At 41.7% G+C, this 19,077-nt stretch overlaps 1 protein-coding gene across 1 annotated transcript in view; it reads left to right on the top strand.

Annotated features, from left to right (window-relative positions):
• Positions 1–579: 579 nt before the first annotated feature.
• LOC112262222 (brain-enriched guanylate kinase-associated protein) overlaps positions 580–19,077 on the top strand; it is a 30,717-nt gene continuing 12,219 nt past the window's right edge. The window contains exon 1 of the mRNA XM_024437922.2: positions 580–858. Coding sequence (XP_024293690.2) covers positions 580–858 — 279 coding nt within the window. The remainder of the gene's footprint in view (positions 859–19,077) is intronic.

Raw genomic sequence — 19,077 nt, 5'->3', positions numbered from 1 at the left:
ACGTGCACAAACTACAATATCCCATAAACACAGGTGGGAAAAACAGTTACTTAAATATGATGCCCAATTAGAGACAACGATTACCAGCTGCCTCTAATTGGGACTCATACACAATCACCGACATAGAAAAACAAACCTAGAACCCCATATAGAAATAATAAACTAGACTAACCCCCCAGTCACACCCTGACCTTCTCTACCATAGAAAATAAGGACTCTCTATGGTCAGGACGTGACAGTACCACCCCCCAAAGGTGCGGACTCCGGCCGCAAAACCTGAAACCAAGAGGGAGGGTTAGGGGGGATGTCTAGTGTCGGTGTCTAGTGTCGGTGCAGGACGAAGTACACTCTCATCCCGCGGATCCGCCAGCATCGGAGGCGGCTCTGGTGCGGGACGAAGAACCCGCTCATCCCGCGGATCTGCCAGCATCGGAGGTGGCTCTGGTGCGGGATGAAGAACCCGCTCAGCTTGCAGATCCACCATCTTTGGTGGCGGCTCTGGTGCGGGCCGAAGAACCCGCTCATCCTGCGGATTCAGCCATGGACCCAGGCTGAACACTGTGCCTAGACTGGACCTAGATGCTGAGGAAGGCTCCTGCCATGGAGCGAGACTGGACACTGACCCTGGCCTGGACATCGGTGCAGAGGAAGACTCCTGCCATGACGCCAGCTGGGACTGAAGACGCCATGGTCTGGACTGGACATCGGTGCAGGGGATGGCTCCCGCCATGGAGCTGGAGGTTCCGGACCGTTGACCATCTCAGGAGCTTCCGGACCATGGACCACCTCAGGAGGTTCTGGACCGTGGACCATCTCAGGAGGTTCCTGGCTGTGGACCGTCTCAGGAGGTTCCGGACTGTGGACCGTTGTTCGAGGTTCTGGGCTGTGGAATTGTCGCCGGAAGCTCTGGACTGGGAAATGTCGCCAGAAGCTCTGGACTGGGAACTGTCGCCGGAAGCTCTGGACTGGGAACTGTCGCTGGAAGCTCTGGGCTGGGAACTGTCGCCGGAAGCTCTGGGCTGGGAACTGTTGCCGGAAGCTCTGGGCTGGGAACTGTCGCCGGAAGCTCTGGACTGGGAACCGTCGCCGGAAGCTCTGGACTGGGAACCGTCGCCGGAAGCTCTGGACTGGGAACCGTCGCCGGAAGCTCTGGACTGGGAACTGTCGCCGGAAGCTCTGGACTGGGAACTGTCGCCGGAAGCTCTGGATTGGGGATCGTCGCAGGAAGCCTGGTGCGTGGAGCCGGCACTGGTGGTACCGGACTGGTGACACGCACCTCAAGGCGAGCGCGAGGAGCAGGCACAGGACATACTGGACTGGGGAGGCGCACTGGAGGCCTGATGCGTGGGGCCGGTACAGGTGGCACCGGACTGGTGACACGCACTTCAGGGCGAGTGCGGGGAGAAGGAACAGGACGTACTGGGTTGTGAAGGCGCACCGGAGACCTGGTGCGTATAGCCTGCATCAATGGTACCGGTTCGATGACACACCTCACACGGCAAGTGCGAGGAGCTAGCACAGGACGCACTGGGCTGTGGAGGCACACTGGAGACCTGGTGCGTAGAACCGGCACAAATTGTACCGGAACGATGACACACTTCGCATGGCGAGTGTGAGAAGCTAGCATAGGACGTACTGGGCTGTGGGGGCGTACATCTGGGCGAGAGCGAGGAGCAGGCACAGGACGTAGGGGACTGGGGAGGCGCACTGGAACCAGCATGTAATTCTATGAATCTTACCGAGTTGATTAACTCACCCACTCGCCCAACTCTTAAATGCCCAGATAAATCTACCCTGATTGATTTGATATTGACAAATGTTCCACATAAATATTCTGCGGTTGGTGTTTTTTGTAATTTTTTAAGTGACCATTGTGCTGACCATTGTGCTGAAATACTAAGGTTCCTAAGACAAACCCACGTTTTATTCGTAAGATAAATTTTAAGTGTTTTAATGAGCAGGCTTTCTTTCATGATTTGTTTTATTTTGACGGGAGTAAGATTGAGTTTATCCCTGTTGTGGAAACTGCCTGGAAATTCTTTCATGGTGGTTTTTTCCAAACAGTAAACAAACATGCCCCATTCCGCAGGTTCAGGGTTAATGGTGGGATAATCCATGGTTTTCTTCTGAGCTGTCTTGTATTATTCACGACAGTAATCTAGCCTGGGCTAAAGCAAGGAAATCATGTTCTGATGCTGATTGGCTTATTTTTAGGCAGTTACGAAACAATTGTTCTTTTCTTCTCAGGAAGGCCAAGTCTGAGTATTTTATGTCTGTTACCACTGATAACCTGAATGACCCTAGAAAGTTTTGGAAGGCTACTAAGCCTATGTCTGGTAACAGTAATGTTAATGAATTACCGTCATGTGTTTTGAAGGACTATGTTGCTGTATATGACAAAACTGAAATGCTGAATTATTTCAATGAGCACTTTGTATCATCTGGTAGGCTGTTTGATTCAGTGTCCTCTGTCTCTGTACAACCCCGTGTGGTTGAACCAGTGAGAGCTGGTCAAACTTTCAGCTTTTTGCCATTCTCAGTGCAGGTGGTACATAAAGCCCTGAAATCCTTAGAACAGAGAAAGCCTGCAGGTCCTGATCTTTTGGATCCCTGCTTTTTAAATCTGGCAGCTGATTTCATAGCTGAACCACTTACATATCTGTTCAACCTAACCCTGGAATGTAATGAAATTCCAAAGATCTGGAAATCAGCATTTGTCCAACCACTTTTAAAAGGGGGAGATCCAACTCTTTTAAATAATTATAGGCCATTCTCAAAGCTGTCACCCCTGGTGAAAATACTTGAAACCCTTGTGAGTGAACAGCTAAAATAGTTTTTATTTACTAACTCTATTTTATCAATGTACTAATCGGGCTTCAGGAAGGAGTTTTAAAGGAGATCACTAAAGCCCTTGACAAAAAACAGCACTGTCTCACTTTTTATTGATCTCCCTAAGGCTTTTGATACAGTTGATCATGCTATACTAAGGCAGAGATTGTCGAGTGTAGGTCTTTCAGAGCATGCAGTTGCATGGTTTGCTAACTATCTGTCTTATAGAACTCAGTGCCCTCAATTTGATGGGCTTATGTCTGTTAAATTGTCTGTCTTTAATGGTGTGCCCCAAGGCTCTGTACGTGGTCCTCTCTTATTCACTATTTATATAAATTATTTAGACAAAAATTTCCAAAATGCGCAACTTCATTTTTATGCTAATGATACTGTTATTTACTGTTATGCCTCGTCTCTTACCAAAAGCTTTCCAGAACTTGCAAACTGCTTTTTATACTGTTCAACATACCTTGTGTCAATTGAAGCTTTTCCTCAATACTGACAAAACTAAACTAATGGTGTTTTCTAAAGCAAGAAATAGACTTCTGAACCTTTCACCTATTACTACCTGTCAGGGCAAGGAGATTGAGGTTGTAACCTCATATAAATAAATATAATTTTAATGGATGACGGCCTCTTTTAAATTGCATATTCAACAACTTACAAAAAAATTGAAGTTGAAATTGGGATTTTATTTTAGGAATAAGGGCTGTTTTTCTTTTGAAGCCAGAAGGAGGCTAGTGTCAGCTCCATTTATACCTTTACTAGACTATGGGGATATTTTATATATGAATGCTTCAGCTCAGTGTTTGAGATCAATTGACACCCTTTACCATGGCACTTTGAAAACCCTTACGCACCACTGCACTTTGTATACCAGGGTTGGCTAGCCTTCTCTAGTCACTCGTAGGCTCAGGCACTGGTATATTTTTATTTACAAAGCCATTTGGGGTTTACTACCTTTTTATCTGGGCATTTTTATTGTTCAGAAATGTGGTGGGTACTCTCTTCGTTCGCTGGACTTCATCCTGCTGTTCCGAATGTCCGAACTGAATTTGGTAAAAGGGCTTTTATGTACTCTGCGCCATCGTCTTGGAACGCCTTACAAAATACTTTTAAACTGGAAGAACTTGTCCCGATTGGTATTTTTAAATCACTGATGAATGATCTTGAGACTGATTCCCTGACCTGTCAAATGTTTTTAATTTGCTGTTTTTGATTTTGTTATACTCTTGTGAATTCTATGGTTTTTACTAGATTGCTTGTAGTTTTTCATGTTATTTGTCTGTAATTTTTGTAATGACTTGGTGCTGCCTATCTTGGCCAGGACACTCTTGAAAAAGAGATTTTAAATCTCAATGAGCCCTTCCTGGTTAAATAAAGGTTAAATGAAATAAATACTCCTTGCCAACTCCATTCTCCGTTATCCCTCCTCGCACTGTCCCACTGACTCCCAGGCAGGTTCTGGCACTCTCCCTGGGTCGACCGACCACCTCTCTACCTCCTCCCATGTTGTCACTGGTTCCCACCTCTGCTCTGCCGACCACAACGTGTACCACCCCATGTGCCCCCCCCAAAATGTTTTGGGGGGGGCTGTCTTTTGGGCTTTCCTTGTGGCCGCGAACCCCGGCATCGTCGCTGTTCTCCCTTCTCTCCTTGCGTCTCCCGCCATGGAAGGTGATCCTGTCCTGCCAGGATTTCTTCCCAAGTCCAGGATCCCTTCCCGTCCAGAATCTCCTCCCAAAGTCCATGTTACTCTCTCCTCCTGGGCACGCTGCTTCAAATCAAATCAAATCAAATCAAATTTTATTTGTCACATACACATGGTTAGCAGATGTTAATGCGAGTGTAGCGAAGTGCTTGTGCTTCTAGTTCCGACAATGCAGTAATAACCAACAAGTAATCTAACTAACAATTCCAAAACTACTGTCTTATACACAGTGTAAGGGGATAAAGAATATGTACATAAGGATATATGAATGAGTGATGGTACAGAGCAGCAAGGCAAGATACAGTAGATGGTATCGAGTACAGTATATACATATGAGATGAGTATGTAAACAAAGTGGCATAGTTAAAGTGGCTAGTGATACATGTATTACATAAGGATACAGTCGATGATATAGAGTACAGTATATACGTATGCATATGAGATAAATAATGTAGGGTAAGTAACATTATATAAGGTAGCATTGTTTAAAGTGGCTAGTGATATATTTACATCATTTCCCATCAATTCCCATTATTAAAGTGGCTGGAGTTGAGTCAGTGTCAGTGTGGAGGGCAGGTAGTTTGCCCCCGGTGATGCGTTGTGCAGACCTCACTACCCTCTGGAGAGCCTTACGGTTGAGGGCGGAGCAGTTGCCGTACCAGGCGGTGATACAGCCCGCCAGGATGCTCTCGATTGTGCATCTGTAGAAGTTTGTGAGTGCTTTTGGTGACAAGCCGAATTTCTTCAGCCTCCTGAGGTTGAAGAGGCGCTGCTGCGCCTTCTTCACGATGCTGTCTGTGTGAGTGGACCAATTCAGTTTGTCTGTGATGTGTATGCCGAGGAACTTAAAACTTGCTACCCTCTCCACTACTGTTCCATCGATGTGGATAGGGGGGTGTCCTGTTGAGACGGGATATTCTGTTACGTTCGCTAGAATAAATGTCTGATCAAGGCACAGCAGATGTTGAGTTCCGCATTATTTAATAGAAAGTGAAACTAAGCAAAGACAAAAACAAAAACAAATAAAAAATAAACTAACAACGAACCGTGACAACAGAGATGATATGTGCACTAACTCAAAACAATATCCCATAAACACAGGTGGAAAATACAGCTACTTAAATATGATACCCAATTAGAGACAACGATTACCAGCTGCCTCTAATTGGGAATCATACACAATAACCGACATAGAAAAACAAACCTAGAACCCCACATAGAAATAATAAACTTGTGTCGTGTCTTTGGCTATGCCGGATTACAGTGCCTTGCGAAAGTATTCGCCCCCCTTGAACTTTGCGACCTTTTGCCACATTTCAGGCTTCAAACATAAAGATATAAAACTGTATTTTTTTGTGAAGAATCAACAACAAGTGGGACACAATCATGAAGTGGAACGACATTTATTGGATATTTCAAACTTTTTTAACAAATGAAAAACTGAAAAATTGGGCAAAAGGTCGCAAAGTTCAAGGGGGCCGAATACTTTCGCAAGGCACTGTAAGTGATATGACATGCTATTCTATAAAATAATGTCTCCGTAATTAATATTACCTGATTGAGCTAATCATGTAAATGTAATTAACTAGAGAGTCGGGCACCACAAAATAATATTCATAGAGCTGTTATCTTCCGAATAAACTCTTAAAGACCTAGTAATATTTTACATCAATAGTAGTCAATATCAATCGTCGTCTTAATTCAGTCTCATCTGAAAGTTGCACGAACCCTGGCTCACAAGTTGAATCAGCAATACAAAATTGGGTTTAATTATTTATTTACTAAATACCTAACTAATCACAAAGAATTACACATACACATAATGAAATCATAACTTGATTACAAATGACTTCATAAAGGAAAACGTCCCTAGCGGGCGGAACAGATATGACAGCTGGTTACACAAAAGAAAAGGGGCTGGGTTTGAGTGAAAGAGCAGGAAGACTGAGGAACAAAGTGCGAAGCTGTGCTATCGCAAATACAGTATCTTATGCATTCTAAATTACCGCCCATTTGGAAAAGGAAAATGCAATAAATATTTACTCTGAGCTGCGCTTCTGTAGGTTGGTGGTAGATGGAAGGCCGTGTTGCCCAACCGTGTCCTTTGAAGAATGTCTCTGCTGGTAAATTGAATGCGTTGTAGTAACATTGGTGTGTGGTAGACGGGATACTCTGTATGTTCCTTCCTAACCCTCGTTTGCAGCGGCTGTTGCTAACTCAACGGCTAGGAGGTATCACTTCTGTAGTGAATAAGAGTTCAAAGTTCATACCATTCACAACCAAAGTTCACTCTGATGTTGGCTTCGTTCTGTAGTTATTATCAGAACCTTTCTGATATAGGACCGTCGTCCTCACGTCCTCGGAACAGGAGGATATATTGTCGTCAAGGGCTTATATAGGAAGGGAGAGGAGGGCGTGTTTGAAAAGTTTTATAGCCCATGTCCCTTCACTGGGGCGGGCCACTGATTGAGCAGAGCCCTATCTTATGAAAACCCAAATCTCACATTTTAGAAGCTAAAATCACATTTTATCCCATCACGAATAATTTCATATTCAAACATTTAAATTGAACAACAATTCCATGTGAATCTGATAACTCTGATGTGTAGACTTTCCACTGTAGAGTTTATGTCATCTTATCATCATATTCATTAAGTACCACCGCATATGTTCAATTGGTCGGATTACCAGAATATAATTAATTTTCCCCCACCTTCTGATGTTCCCAAAATCTCTATGTTAACCAAGGATTTTGCAAATGTAACATCAGTAGGGTAGAGAGAGGAAAGAGGGGGGAAAGAGGTATTTATGACTGTCATAAACCTACTCCCAGGCCAATGTCATGACACTAAACTAACCCCCCAGTCACGCCCTGACCTACTCTACCATAGAAAATAAGGATGGGCAGGACGTGACAGCATGTGAATCTATGATATAAATGATGGAGAAATCTGATTATTTTGATGCACAGTCAAAAAGGAACAACATTGCTGTGGACAGAATTGCAGAATCTCCACATGGACGGAGTCTGAGGACAAAGTGAGGGAAATTATCTCTGAGAAACTGAAGAGGTGGAGCGCTCCCACAGGACTGGTAAACCCACCACCTGCCTAGGTGACAGGCCCAGGCTGATAGTGGTCAAGTTCCTGAGGTTCAAGGACAAGGTAGCGGAACGTACATCTTCCTCAACGAGGACTATCCTGAAACTGTGCTCCAAAAGAGGAAAGAACTCACCAGTGAAAGCCTCCAGAGCGATTGGGAACATTGCTTACATCTGCTATGACAGCCTCATTGTCCACCCTCCCTCCCAAAAGCCAGGAAGGGATGAGAGAGCCAAGTCTATGGGTTCGTAGCTTCAACCCCAAAGCACACACACACTTACAACTGATTAATGGACTGCTGAATGTTTGTTTTTTATCTTTCCTGGTTTGCTCTTTACCATATTACTTCAATCTCTGAGAAGCTTCAAAGGAAAGGGCTAAAAATAGCCCATAGTAATATACAGTATGTAGCCTTAGAAATAAGGTTCATGAAATCAATAACTTGCTAACATCAGATAACACTAGTACATTAACCATTTCTGAGACTCATTTACATAATCCCTTTGATGATACAGCAGAAGCAATACAAGGATATAACATCTAAAGAAGAGACAGTAATGCTTATGGGGAGGTGTTTCTGTATATATTCAGAGCCATATCCCTGTAATGCTTAGAGAAGATCTCATGTCAAGCATTATCAAATTGTTGTGGTTGCAGGTTCACCTGCCTCATCAAAAGCCTATTATTTTGGGGTGCTGCCATAGGCCACCAAATGCTAACAGTCAGTATTTAAATAATGTGTGTGAAATGCTTGATAGTATATGTGATGTAAACAGAGAGGTCTACTTTCTAGCTGTCCGCTCAAGAGGAAGCTTCTCACTGTAACCAGTGCCTGTAATCTGGACCAGGTTATTAATCAACCTACAGTTAAAGTCAGAAGTCTACAAACACCTTAGCCAAATACATTTAAACTCAGTTTTAAATTCCCCCCCATTTAGGTCAGTTATGATCATCACTTTATTTTAAGAATGTGAAATGTCAGAATAATAGGCGAGAACTTTATTTCAGCTTTTATTTCTTTCATCACATTCCCTGTGGGTCAGATGTTTACATACACTCAATTAGTATTGGGTAGCATTGCCTTTAAATTGTTTACCTTGGGTCAAAAGTTTCAGGTAGCCTTCCACAACCTTCCACCAATAAATTAATTTTGGCCCATTCCCCCTGACAGAGCTGGTGTAACTGAGTCAGGTTTGTAGGCCTCCTTGCACGCACACTCTTTTTCAGTTCTGCCCACACATTTTCTATAGGATTGAGGTCAGGGCTTTGTGATGAACACTCCAATACCTTGACTTTGTTGTCCTTAAGCCATTTTACCACAACTTTGTAAGTATGCTTGTGGTCAATGTCAATTTGGAAGACCCATTTGCAACCAAGATTTAACTTCCTGACTGATGTCTTGAGATGTTGCTTCAGTGTATCCACATAATTTTCCTGCTTCATGATGCCATCTATTTTGTGAAGTGCACCAGTCCCTCCTGCAGCAAAGCACCCCCACAACATGATGCTGCCACCCCCGTGCTGAACGGTTGGAATGGTGTTCGTCAGCTTGCAAGCCTCCCCCTTTCTCCTCCAAACATAACGATGGTCATTATGGCCAAACAGTTCTATTTTTGTTTCATCAGACCAGAGGACATTTCTCAAAAAAGTAAAATCTTTGTCCCCATGTGCAGTTGCAAACCGTAGTCTGGCTTTTTTTATGGTGGTTTTGGAGCCGTGGCTTCTTCCTTGCTGAGCGGCCTTTCAGGTTATATCAATATCGGACTCGTTTTACTGTGGTTATAGATACTTTTGTAACTGTTTCCTCCAGCATCATCACAAGGTCCTTTGCTGTTGTTCTGGGATTGATTTGCACTTTTCGCACCAAAGTACGTTCATCTCTAGGAGACAGAATCGTCTCCTTCCTGAGCGGTAGGACGGCTGTGTGGTCCCATGGTGTTTATACTTGCATACTATTGTTTTTACAGATGAACGTGGTACCTCAGGCATTTGGAAATTGCTCCCAAGGATAAACCAGACTTGTAGAGGTCTACAATGTTTTGTCTGAGGTCTTGGCTGATTTCTTTTGATTTTCCCATGATATCAAGCAAAGGGGCACAGCGTTTGAAGGTAGGCCTTGAAATACATTCACAGGTAAACCTCCAATTGACTCAAATCATGTCAATCAGCCTATCAGAAGCTTCTAAAGCCATGACAACATTTTCTGGAATTTTCCAAGCTGTTTAAAGGCACAGTCAATTTAGTGCATGTAAACCTCTGACCCACTGGAATTGTGATACAGTGAATTATAATTGAAATAATCTGTCTGCAAACAATTGTTGGAAAAATCCCTTCTGTCATGCACGAAGTAGATGTCCTAACCGACTTGCTAAAACTATAGATTGTTAACAAGAAATTTGTGTAGTGGTTGAAAAACTAGTTTTAATGACTCCAACCTAAGTGTATGTCAACTTCCGACTTCAACTGTACCAGGTTGTTTACAAACACTACAGGAACAAGATCATCCATGTGTATTGATCACATTTTTACTAATACTGTAGAACTTTGTTCTAAAACTGTTTCCATACCCATTGGATACAGTGATCACAATATAGTGGCTATATCCAGGAAAGCCAAAGTTCCCAAAAATATTTTTCTGTGACTCTTATGTGGATGATGTTAAACATATTTGTTGGTCTGATGCTAGTAACAAGGAGCATGCACTTTGTGAATTTATGATATTGCTTCTTTCAATTATTGATAAACATGCACCTGTTAATTAATAAACTGGCTGTTAGAACTGTTAAGGCCCCATGGATTGATGAGGAATTGAACAATTGCATGGCTGCACATCTTACTGCAAATTGAAAAATTATGTGACAACAAAAAGAAAAATAAACTGTATTATGAAGCCAACATCAATGATATAAAGAATGAGGGAAAAACCATTTTGGAGTACTTTAAATGAAATTACGGGCAGAAAGACAAATTTAACTCCATCGTTCATAGAATCAGATGGCTTATTTTAATCATTACTTAATTGGCAAAGTGGACAAACTTAGACAGGAAATGTCAACAACGAATAATGAGCCATCATATTAAGGCATAAAAAAATAAAAAAATTAAAGATAGGCATTATAATTCTGTATTTTGTAAAGTAGTGTGGGAAAGGTGGATAAATTGATATTGATCAATAATGACGAACCTGGCATTGACAACTTAGATGGAAAGCTACTGAGGATGGTAGCTGACTCTATAGCTACTCCTCTCTATCATATCTTTAATCTGAGCCTGGAGGAAAGTGTTTGTCCTCAGACCTGGAGGGAAGCCAAAGTCATTCCGCTACTCAAAGCGGCCTTTACTGATTTTAACAGCAGACCTATTCACTTGCTAACAGCTCTTAGCAAACTGTTGGAAAAGATGTGTTTAACCAAATACAATGCTATTTCTCGATAAACAAATTAACAACAGACTTTCAGCATGCTTATAGAGAAGGGCACTCAACATGTACTGCACTGACACATATGACTGATGATTGGTTGAAAGAAATTGATAATAAGAGGATGGTGGGAGCTGTACTGTTAGATTTCAGTGCAGCCTTTGAAATTATTAACCATAACCTGTTGTTGAGAAAAATTACACTACCGGTCAAAGGTTTTAGAACACCGACTCATTCAAGGGTATTTCTTTACTTGTACTATTTTCTACATTGTAGAATAATAGTGAAGACATCAAACTATGAAATAACACATATGGAATCATGTAGTAACCAAAAAAGTGTTAAACAAATCAAAATATATGTTATATTTTAGATTCTTCTAAATGTCCACCCTTTTTCTTGATGAGAGCTTTGCACATGCTTGATTGGAGTCCACCTGTGGTAAATTCAATTGATCGGACATGATTAGGAAAGGCACACACCTGTCTATATAAGGTCACACAGTTGACAGTGCATATCAGAGCAAAAACCAAGTCATAAGATTGAAGGAATTGTACGTAGAGCTCCGGGACAGGATTGTGTCGAGGCACAGGTCTGAGGAAGGTTACCTATTTATTTATGCAACATTGAAGGTCCCCAAGAACAGAGTGGCCTCAATCATTCTTAAATGGAAGAAGTTTGGAACCACCAAGACTCTTCTTAGAGCTGGCCGCCAGCCAAACTGAGCAATCAGGGGAGAAGGGCCTTGGTCAGGGAGGTGACCAAGATCCTGATGGTCACTCTGACAGAGCTCCAGAGATCTTCTGTGGAGTTTTGAGAACATTCCAGAAGGACAACCATCTCTGAATCACTGAGTGCCCAGACGGAAGCCACTTCTCAGTAAAAGGCACATGACAGCCTGCTTGGAGTTTGCCAAAAAGGCACATAAAGGACTCTCAGACCATGAGAAACAAGATTCTCTGGTCTGATGAAACCAAGATTGAACTCTTTGGCCTGAATGCCAAGCGTCACCTCTGGTGGAAACCTGTCACCATCTCTACAGTGAAGCATGGTGGTGGCAGCGTCATGCTGTGGGGATGTTTTTCAGCTGCAGGGACTGGGAGACTAGTCAGGTTTGAGGCTGAATGGGCAAGAAAAAAGATTTAAGTGCCTTTGAACAGGGTATGGTAGTAGGTGCCAGGCGCAACGGTTTGTGTCAAGAACTGCAACGCTGTTGGGTTTTTCATGCTCAGCAGTTTCCCGAAAAGATATCCAGCCAACTTGACACAGCAGTGTTCCAACAGTTGTCTCAAGTTGGCTGGTTGGCTGGTACTCACAAAAAATCATTCTTTAACCTGTCTCTTCTCCTTCATCTACACTGATTGAAGTGGATTTTACAAGTGACTTCATTGCAGTGAATATAGGCCAGCATCCCTGTGGAATGCTTTCGACACCTTGTAAAGTCCATGCCCCGATGGAATTGAGGCTGTTCTGATTAAGGGTGTGTGTGTGTGCTTTCCTAGACCTCGACTAAGCAGGCAGCTCCCGGCCCTACTCACACTGCAGTGGGTGGTTCAGAGACACTTCATCCATAATAACAGTTCTCATCAGTGTGTGTTGCATTTCTGCCATGCTCACTAGTATGCCAGAAGTGCATGTTTTCTGAGTCACAGATTTCTCAAGGTGCCATTCACTGTGTTCTCATTAGTCAAAGCTTTTCAATGAAAACAAAGCATCATTCTGCTTTGTTCAGCGAAAAAAGTCACATGCTAGTTGAGTTTCCATTGTATTGATGTTGCTACTCGAGGTGCCAAAAATATCAGAGAGGATTTGATGATATGCTGAAATGTTTGACTTGATCTTCTTAAATCATCCTGTTGTTTTTTTTCCCCCGAGCCTCTTGCTCATCTTCCCATCTTCACATTTGACCTACCAGAATGCGTTACCCCTCATCCATTAACTGGGCTTGTCGTCGATTGATGGAAATATCTCAAACAGCTATCAAACTGGACCTAGATAAAGACATGAACTTCTTCAAAAAATACTGTCTCTCAACCTAAGAATTGAAATTGTGCCAAAAGGGGAAAAGAAAACCTTATGTTCAGTTGAAGCACATCAAACTTTAAATTAAATTACTTTTATGTCAGATATGGCCAGCCCTCTCCTTTAGGGACTTGTAGATATTTCACAAAATATTTCACCGATTGAGCATTTAAAACTTTAGGGCAGGTGGTTATTTATGAGACGGTTGGAAATCCTTTTTCTTAAGGTTAGAATTTGTATTTTTTTCCACAGAAGCATATATAACCTTGTGTGTTTCTCTCCCCTTTCTCAACTTGGGGTGGCAGGTAGCCAAGTGGTTAGAGCGTAGAGGGGCGGCAGGTAGCCTAGTGGTTAGAGCTTAGAGGCGGCAGGTAGCTTAGTGGTTAGAGCATAGAGGCGGCAGGTAGTCTAGTGATTAGAGCGTTGGGCCAGTAATCAAAAGGTTGCTAGATCAAACCCTCAACTGACAAGGTAAAAATAGGTTGTTCTGCCCCTGAAAAAGGCAGATAACCCACTGTTCCTAGGCCATCATTATAAATAAGAATTTGTTCTTAACTGGCTTGCCTAGTTAAATAAACAAAAATGTTTTCTCCCCTCCCCCAACTTCAGTGTTTGTTGGCCTGGAGAAGATAGCAGTTCAGCGGAGACAGACAGACAGCCTAAACGGCATGGGGGAAATCACAATACCGCAGTCATTCACAAACCAGGTTCTTTCTCACCCAACACACATTTGTACTTATTTCGACCCTCTCCTCTCAAAATCATTACAGGAAAACAGAACCCGGAAGTCAGACCTTGTTTATCTTACTATTCCATTAGAATTTTACATCATACGGCGAGAGGAATCAATATCTTTTGGGTTTGTGCAAAACAGGGTACCATTTTGATTTGAAAGGTTGTCATGGAAACCACTTCGCCCAATCCTGCGGCAGTGGTTGGATGGGAAGGTGAGGGGAAATGTCTAATTGCCCTGTGCTCTGACCCTAATAACAGTCAGTCACAATTCGTGTCAATGTGACCTTCGGCATCGTTATATTGTACAGTAGGAAATGGAGCAGGACACGACTCAATCTAGGAGTAATTCTCGCTTCATTGTCACCCACGGAGCGTTCTATTCAGCAGAGAGGACAAAATGTAACCTTGGTCATTACAAATTGTTTGGTTGTTACCTTAGTCTATACAGAGCCAATCTGGATGTAGATACAATAGCAATTTAGGAGTGAGGTTGGTGTTATCTATTCTCATCATGTTTCCTCATCTCATGGTTTACGCAAGGAATGGCTGACTCAGATTTGATTAAAATGACGGTGCGTGAGCCATTTGTCAATCTGATGTCAAGAGATAAAAGTTTTCATTGTTCCCTTGGGAGTGTAATATATAAATAAACCCACTGAAAAACACAGTTTAGCTACAAATTGACAAGAATATCACAAGTGAGGGAGATAGATTACATCTGCATGTCAGAATACAATCTTTCGATATTCATCTATAAACCCAGTAGTATTCTGGATTTGTCATATATGGGGGATTCCAAGGCAGCGGGAGTGGAAAGTATTTTGGGGTATCAGGTTGTTTTGGCAACTTTCACCAAAAAAAATAATTGGGAGGAAGGATGTTTGAAAAGCTTTTAAGATTTGTATGACAAATCAATTTTGAGAAAATCATGATGAAAGTGGACATTTTAGGCCCTTTTTAGATACAGTACATGCCTCCTGTAAGACCATATGATCTTTGAACTGTACATGAAACAGACAACATCTTGGTGTCCAGACTCCTTATAGTGTGCTCTAAAATATGGACTGTCTTGATTATTAAATACAATTTCCCACATTCATTTATTAAACATTAACCCTTTACACTCATGGGAATTGGTCTATATGGATAGGGCTACATTGAAATGTTTCTTCCAGAAGAACTATGGAAAGCATATGCATACCCATGGTAGCAATCAAAAGACAAAGGTTTGGAGATTACAGCAATGAATGTTATTCTTACTGTGCTTTTCGACACATTTGTTTATTACTAAATCTGAAAATACTCTGGATACATTCAGTAACATGCTAAGAATATTCTTGGGAAATTTGGGGTAGATGAAACATAAGAGAATAAAATGACAAGGGTTTGAGTGAGAGGTCTAACAGGAGTCTTCAAGTGGCCACACAACTCTCCAAAGTGTGCACAGTTTCTGTGTAATTTCAATGCAATTTTATGACTCAAAGAAGAGTCTTCAACTGTAAGGTGCTATTTTTTTCTTAGCTGTGCCATTGAGGAACTAGATAAAGCAAGCACACTTGAAGTTGTTTTCTTTTGAAAACAGCCCTGCATCCCCACTTTCACACAATGTTTACACATTCCAAAAATGGTCCATTATAAATCGCAATCAGCGGGTGGACATCATTTGAAAGCATGTTCTATTGCCAACATGGAAGTTACAAGATGGGATCTCAAAGTGTTAGGCAATTCAGAGAAGCAGATCGTCATTTTAGTGCACATAGAATAGTCACGACTTGTGCATTCAGATGTGCGTTCCCGCCAAATTTCTCACAATACAACAAACATAGACTCATTCTGTTCAGAACAACCCAGGGTATGACGCTGTGTCATATTGTAACTGTACATCAAACACAGTGATCATAAACGTTGACATTGTACTGTATATGACATGAGTTTTATGATATGGACATGTGAAGTGCACATTTGGACTGATGGATGTTTGGCTTGCTTGTGTAACAGTATAACTTTAAACCGTCCCCTCGCCCATACCCGGGCGCTAACCAGGGACCCTCTGCACACATCAACAACAGTCACCCACGAAGCATCGTTACCCATCGCTCCACAAAAGCCACGGCCCTTGCAGAGCAAGGGGATCCACTACTTCAAAGTCTCAGAGCAAGTGACGTCACCGATTGAAACGCTATTTAAACTCTTAGAGGTTAATGTGAAAATGTGCATTTTAGAATCCAGACATACTCCATATGTTAGAGAACACGATAAGGAGGATAATGACACCAAGATGTTGTCTGTATCATGTACGGTTCACAGATCATAGGGTCATACAGGAGGCATGTATAGGTCTAAAAAGGGCCTACAATTGCCAATTTCATCCCGATTTTCTCAAAAAATGCAGTAGTTTGTGATGGGCTTTGGGGGACACCTACAAGCTAATGAGCAGTCATTCTGACTGCAACGTTCTAACAGTATTATTAATACATTTCAGATACGCTAAAAAATAAATAATTTGGTTGTGTTTATGAAGGCCTTGGGTAACAGAATGCGATTTGTATTTTATTTTACATAACACAATAGTATTTTCATTCGTTTATGTTACTGTAGGCTGCATGTAAAAACAAAACAAAAAAAACAATTCAAGGGTTCAATCAATTTTATTTGTGGAGGGTTTTTGTTAGAATTATGAAACCGAATGCATATGTTTGGAACACGACAACTGCTCCTTTTTAAAACAACAAAAATCCAAATAAATACCCCAACCACAAAGACGCACGGTCAAGACACGTGTTCAAATTATGAAAACATCAGTAGCCTAAACAACATTATAAGCGCCAAGTGGTCTTGATAAATAGTGAAACTCAGCACGAAATCAATAACGGCATTATGATGAATATACAGTGGGTATAGAAAGTCAAAATGTTCACCATTTGTTGCCTAACAGCCTGAAATGAAAACACATAAAATGATTATTTTTCCGGCATTATTTACACACAGCCCGCCCTGTTCTTCATTCACAATTGATGATTACATAATAAGGCTTCCATCACACATCAACTCACCCATTCTCCCCATTCATTTATTTAATCTGTTGCTTTACAGTGCCTTAGGAAAGTATTCAGACTCCTTGACTTTTTACAAAAAATCCTAAGCAATCTACACAATCTACACAATCTACCCATAATGACAAAGTGATGAACAATTTTGTAGAAATGTTTGCACATGTATTAAAAGTAAAGAAATACCTTATTTACATAAGTATTTGGACCCTTTACATTGAGACTCGAAATTGAGCTCAGGTGCATCCTGTTGCCATTGATCATCTTTGAGATGTTTCTACTTGATTAGAGTCCCCCTTTGGTAAATTCAATTGATTGGACATGATTTGGAAAGGCACACACCTGTCTATATGAGGTCCCACAGTTGACAGTGCATGTCAGAGTAAAAACCAAGCCATGAGGTAGAAGGATTTGTCTGTAGAGCTCCGAGACGGGATTGTGTTGAGGCACAGATCAGGGGAAGGGTACCAAATTCTTAATTGGAAGTAGTTTGGAACCATCAAGAATCTTCCTAGAGCTAGCCGCCCGGCCAAACTAAGCAATAGGGAGGTGACCAAGAATCCGATGGAGCTCCGAGACACATCTGGAAGAAACCTGTCACCATTCCTACGGTGAAGCATGGTAGTGGAAGCATCATGCTGTGGGGATGTTTTTCAGCAACACGGACTTAAAGACTAATCAGGATTGAGGGAAAGATGAACAGAGCAAAGTATAGAGAGATCACTGATGGGAACCTGCTCCAGAGTGCTCCGGACCTCAGACTGGGGTGAAGGTTCACCTTCCCACAAGACAGCGACCCAAAGCACACAACCAAGACAACGCAGGAGTGGCTTCGGGACAAGTCTCTGAATGTCCTTGAGTGGCCCAGCCAGAGCCCGGACTTAACCCCAATTACCCCCTGAAAATAGCTGTGCAGCGACGCTCCCCATCCAACCTGACAAAGCTTGAGAGGATCTGCAGAGTAGAATGAGATAAACTCTCCAAATACAGGTGTGCCAAGCTTGTAGCCTCATTCCAAAGAAGACTCGATGCTGTAATCACTGCCAAAGGTGCTTCAAGAAAAGTACTGAGTAAAGGATCTGAATACTTATGTAAATGTAATATTTCAGTTTATTTTTTATTTTTTATAAATTAGCCAAAAATGATAAAAAACCTGTTTTTGCTTTGTCATTAAAAAAACTATTTAATCAATTTCTGAATAAAGCTGTAATGTAACAAAATGTGGAAAAAGTCAAGGGGTCTGAATACTTTTAGAAGGCACTGTATGTGTGAAATTAGTTTTTATATATAGTTTATGTTCACTTTCGAGGCAATTATCGGGGAAAGTTCTGTTTGTGAAATTAAGATTCTAACACTGACCGTGTGTTATACAGACTTATTTAGGAAAAGTCAAGGAAATGGCAGAGTAATAAAAAAATAAAAATGATGACCAGTCAAAATGACTGCTTTGGTCGTTCTAGTGTTAAGTTCCTACTTGAGAATTGGACTGAATGAGACTGCCAAAGACCATCCAGAGTGAAATATGATTACAATGTGGAACATCATAGGAATGAATGAGACTGCCAAAGACCATCCAGAGTGAAATATGATTACAATGTGGAACATCATAGGAATGAATGAGACTGCCAAAGACCATCTAGAGTGAAATATGATTACAATGTGGAACGTCATAGGAATGAATGAGACTGCCAAAGACCATCTAGAGTGAAATATGATTACAATGTGGAACGTCATAGGAATGAATGAGACTGCCAAAGACCATCTAGAGTGAAATATGATTACAATGTGGAACGTCATAGGAATGAATGAGACTGCCAAAGACCATCTAGAGTGAAATATGATTACAATGTGAAACGTCATAGGAATGAATGAGACTGCCAAAGACCATCCAGAGTGAAATATGATTGCAATGTGGAACATCATAGGAATGAATGAGACTGCCAAAGACCATCTAGAGTGAAATATGATTACAATGTGAAACGTCATAGGAATGAATGAGACTGCCAAAGACCATCCAGAGTGAAATATGATTACAATGTGGAGCGTCATAGGAATGAATGAGACTGCCAAAGACCATCTAGAGTGAAATATGATTACAATGTGGAGCGTCATAGGAATGAATGAGACTGCCAAAGACCATCTAGAGTGAAATATGATTACAATGTGGAACGTCATAGGAATGAATGAGACTGCCAAAGACAATCCAGAGTG

The sequence above is a fragment of the Oncorhynchus tshawytscha genome, linkage group LG11 (assembly GCF_018296145.1).
Source record: "Oncorhynchus tshawytscha isolate Ot180627B linkage group LG11, Otsh_v2.0, whole genome shotgun sequence".
Classification (NCBI taxonomy): Eukaryota; Metazoa; Chordata; class Actinopteri; order Salmoniformes; family Salmonidae; genus Oncorhynchus; species Oncorhynchus tshawytscha.
Note: the sequence above shows the minus strand (reverse complement) of the source record. Positions and strands in the feature narration are given on the sequence as shown.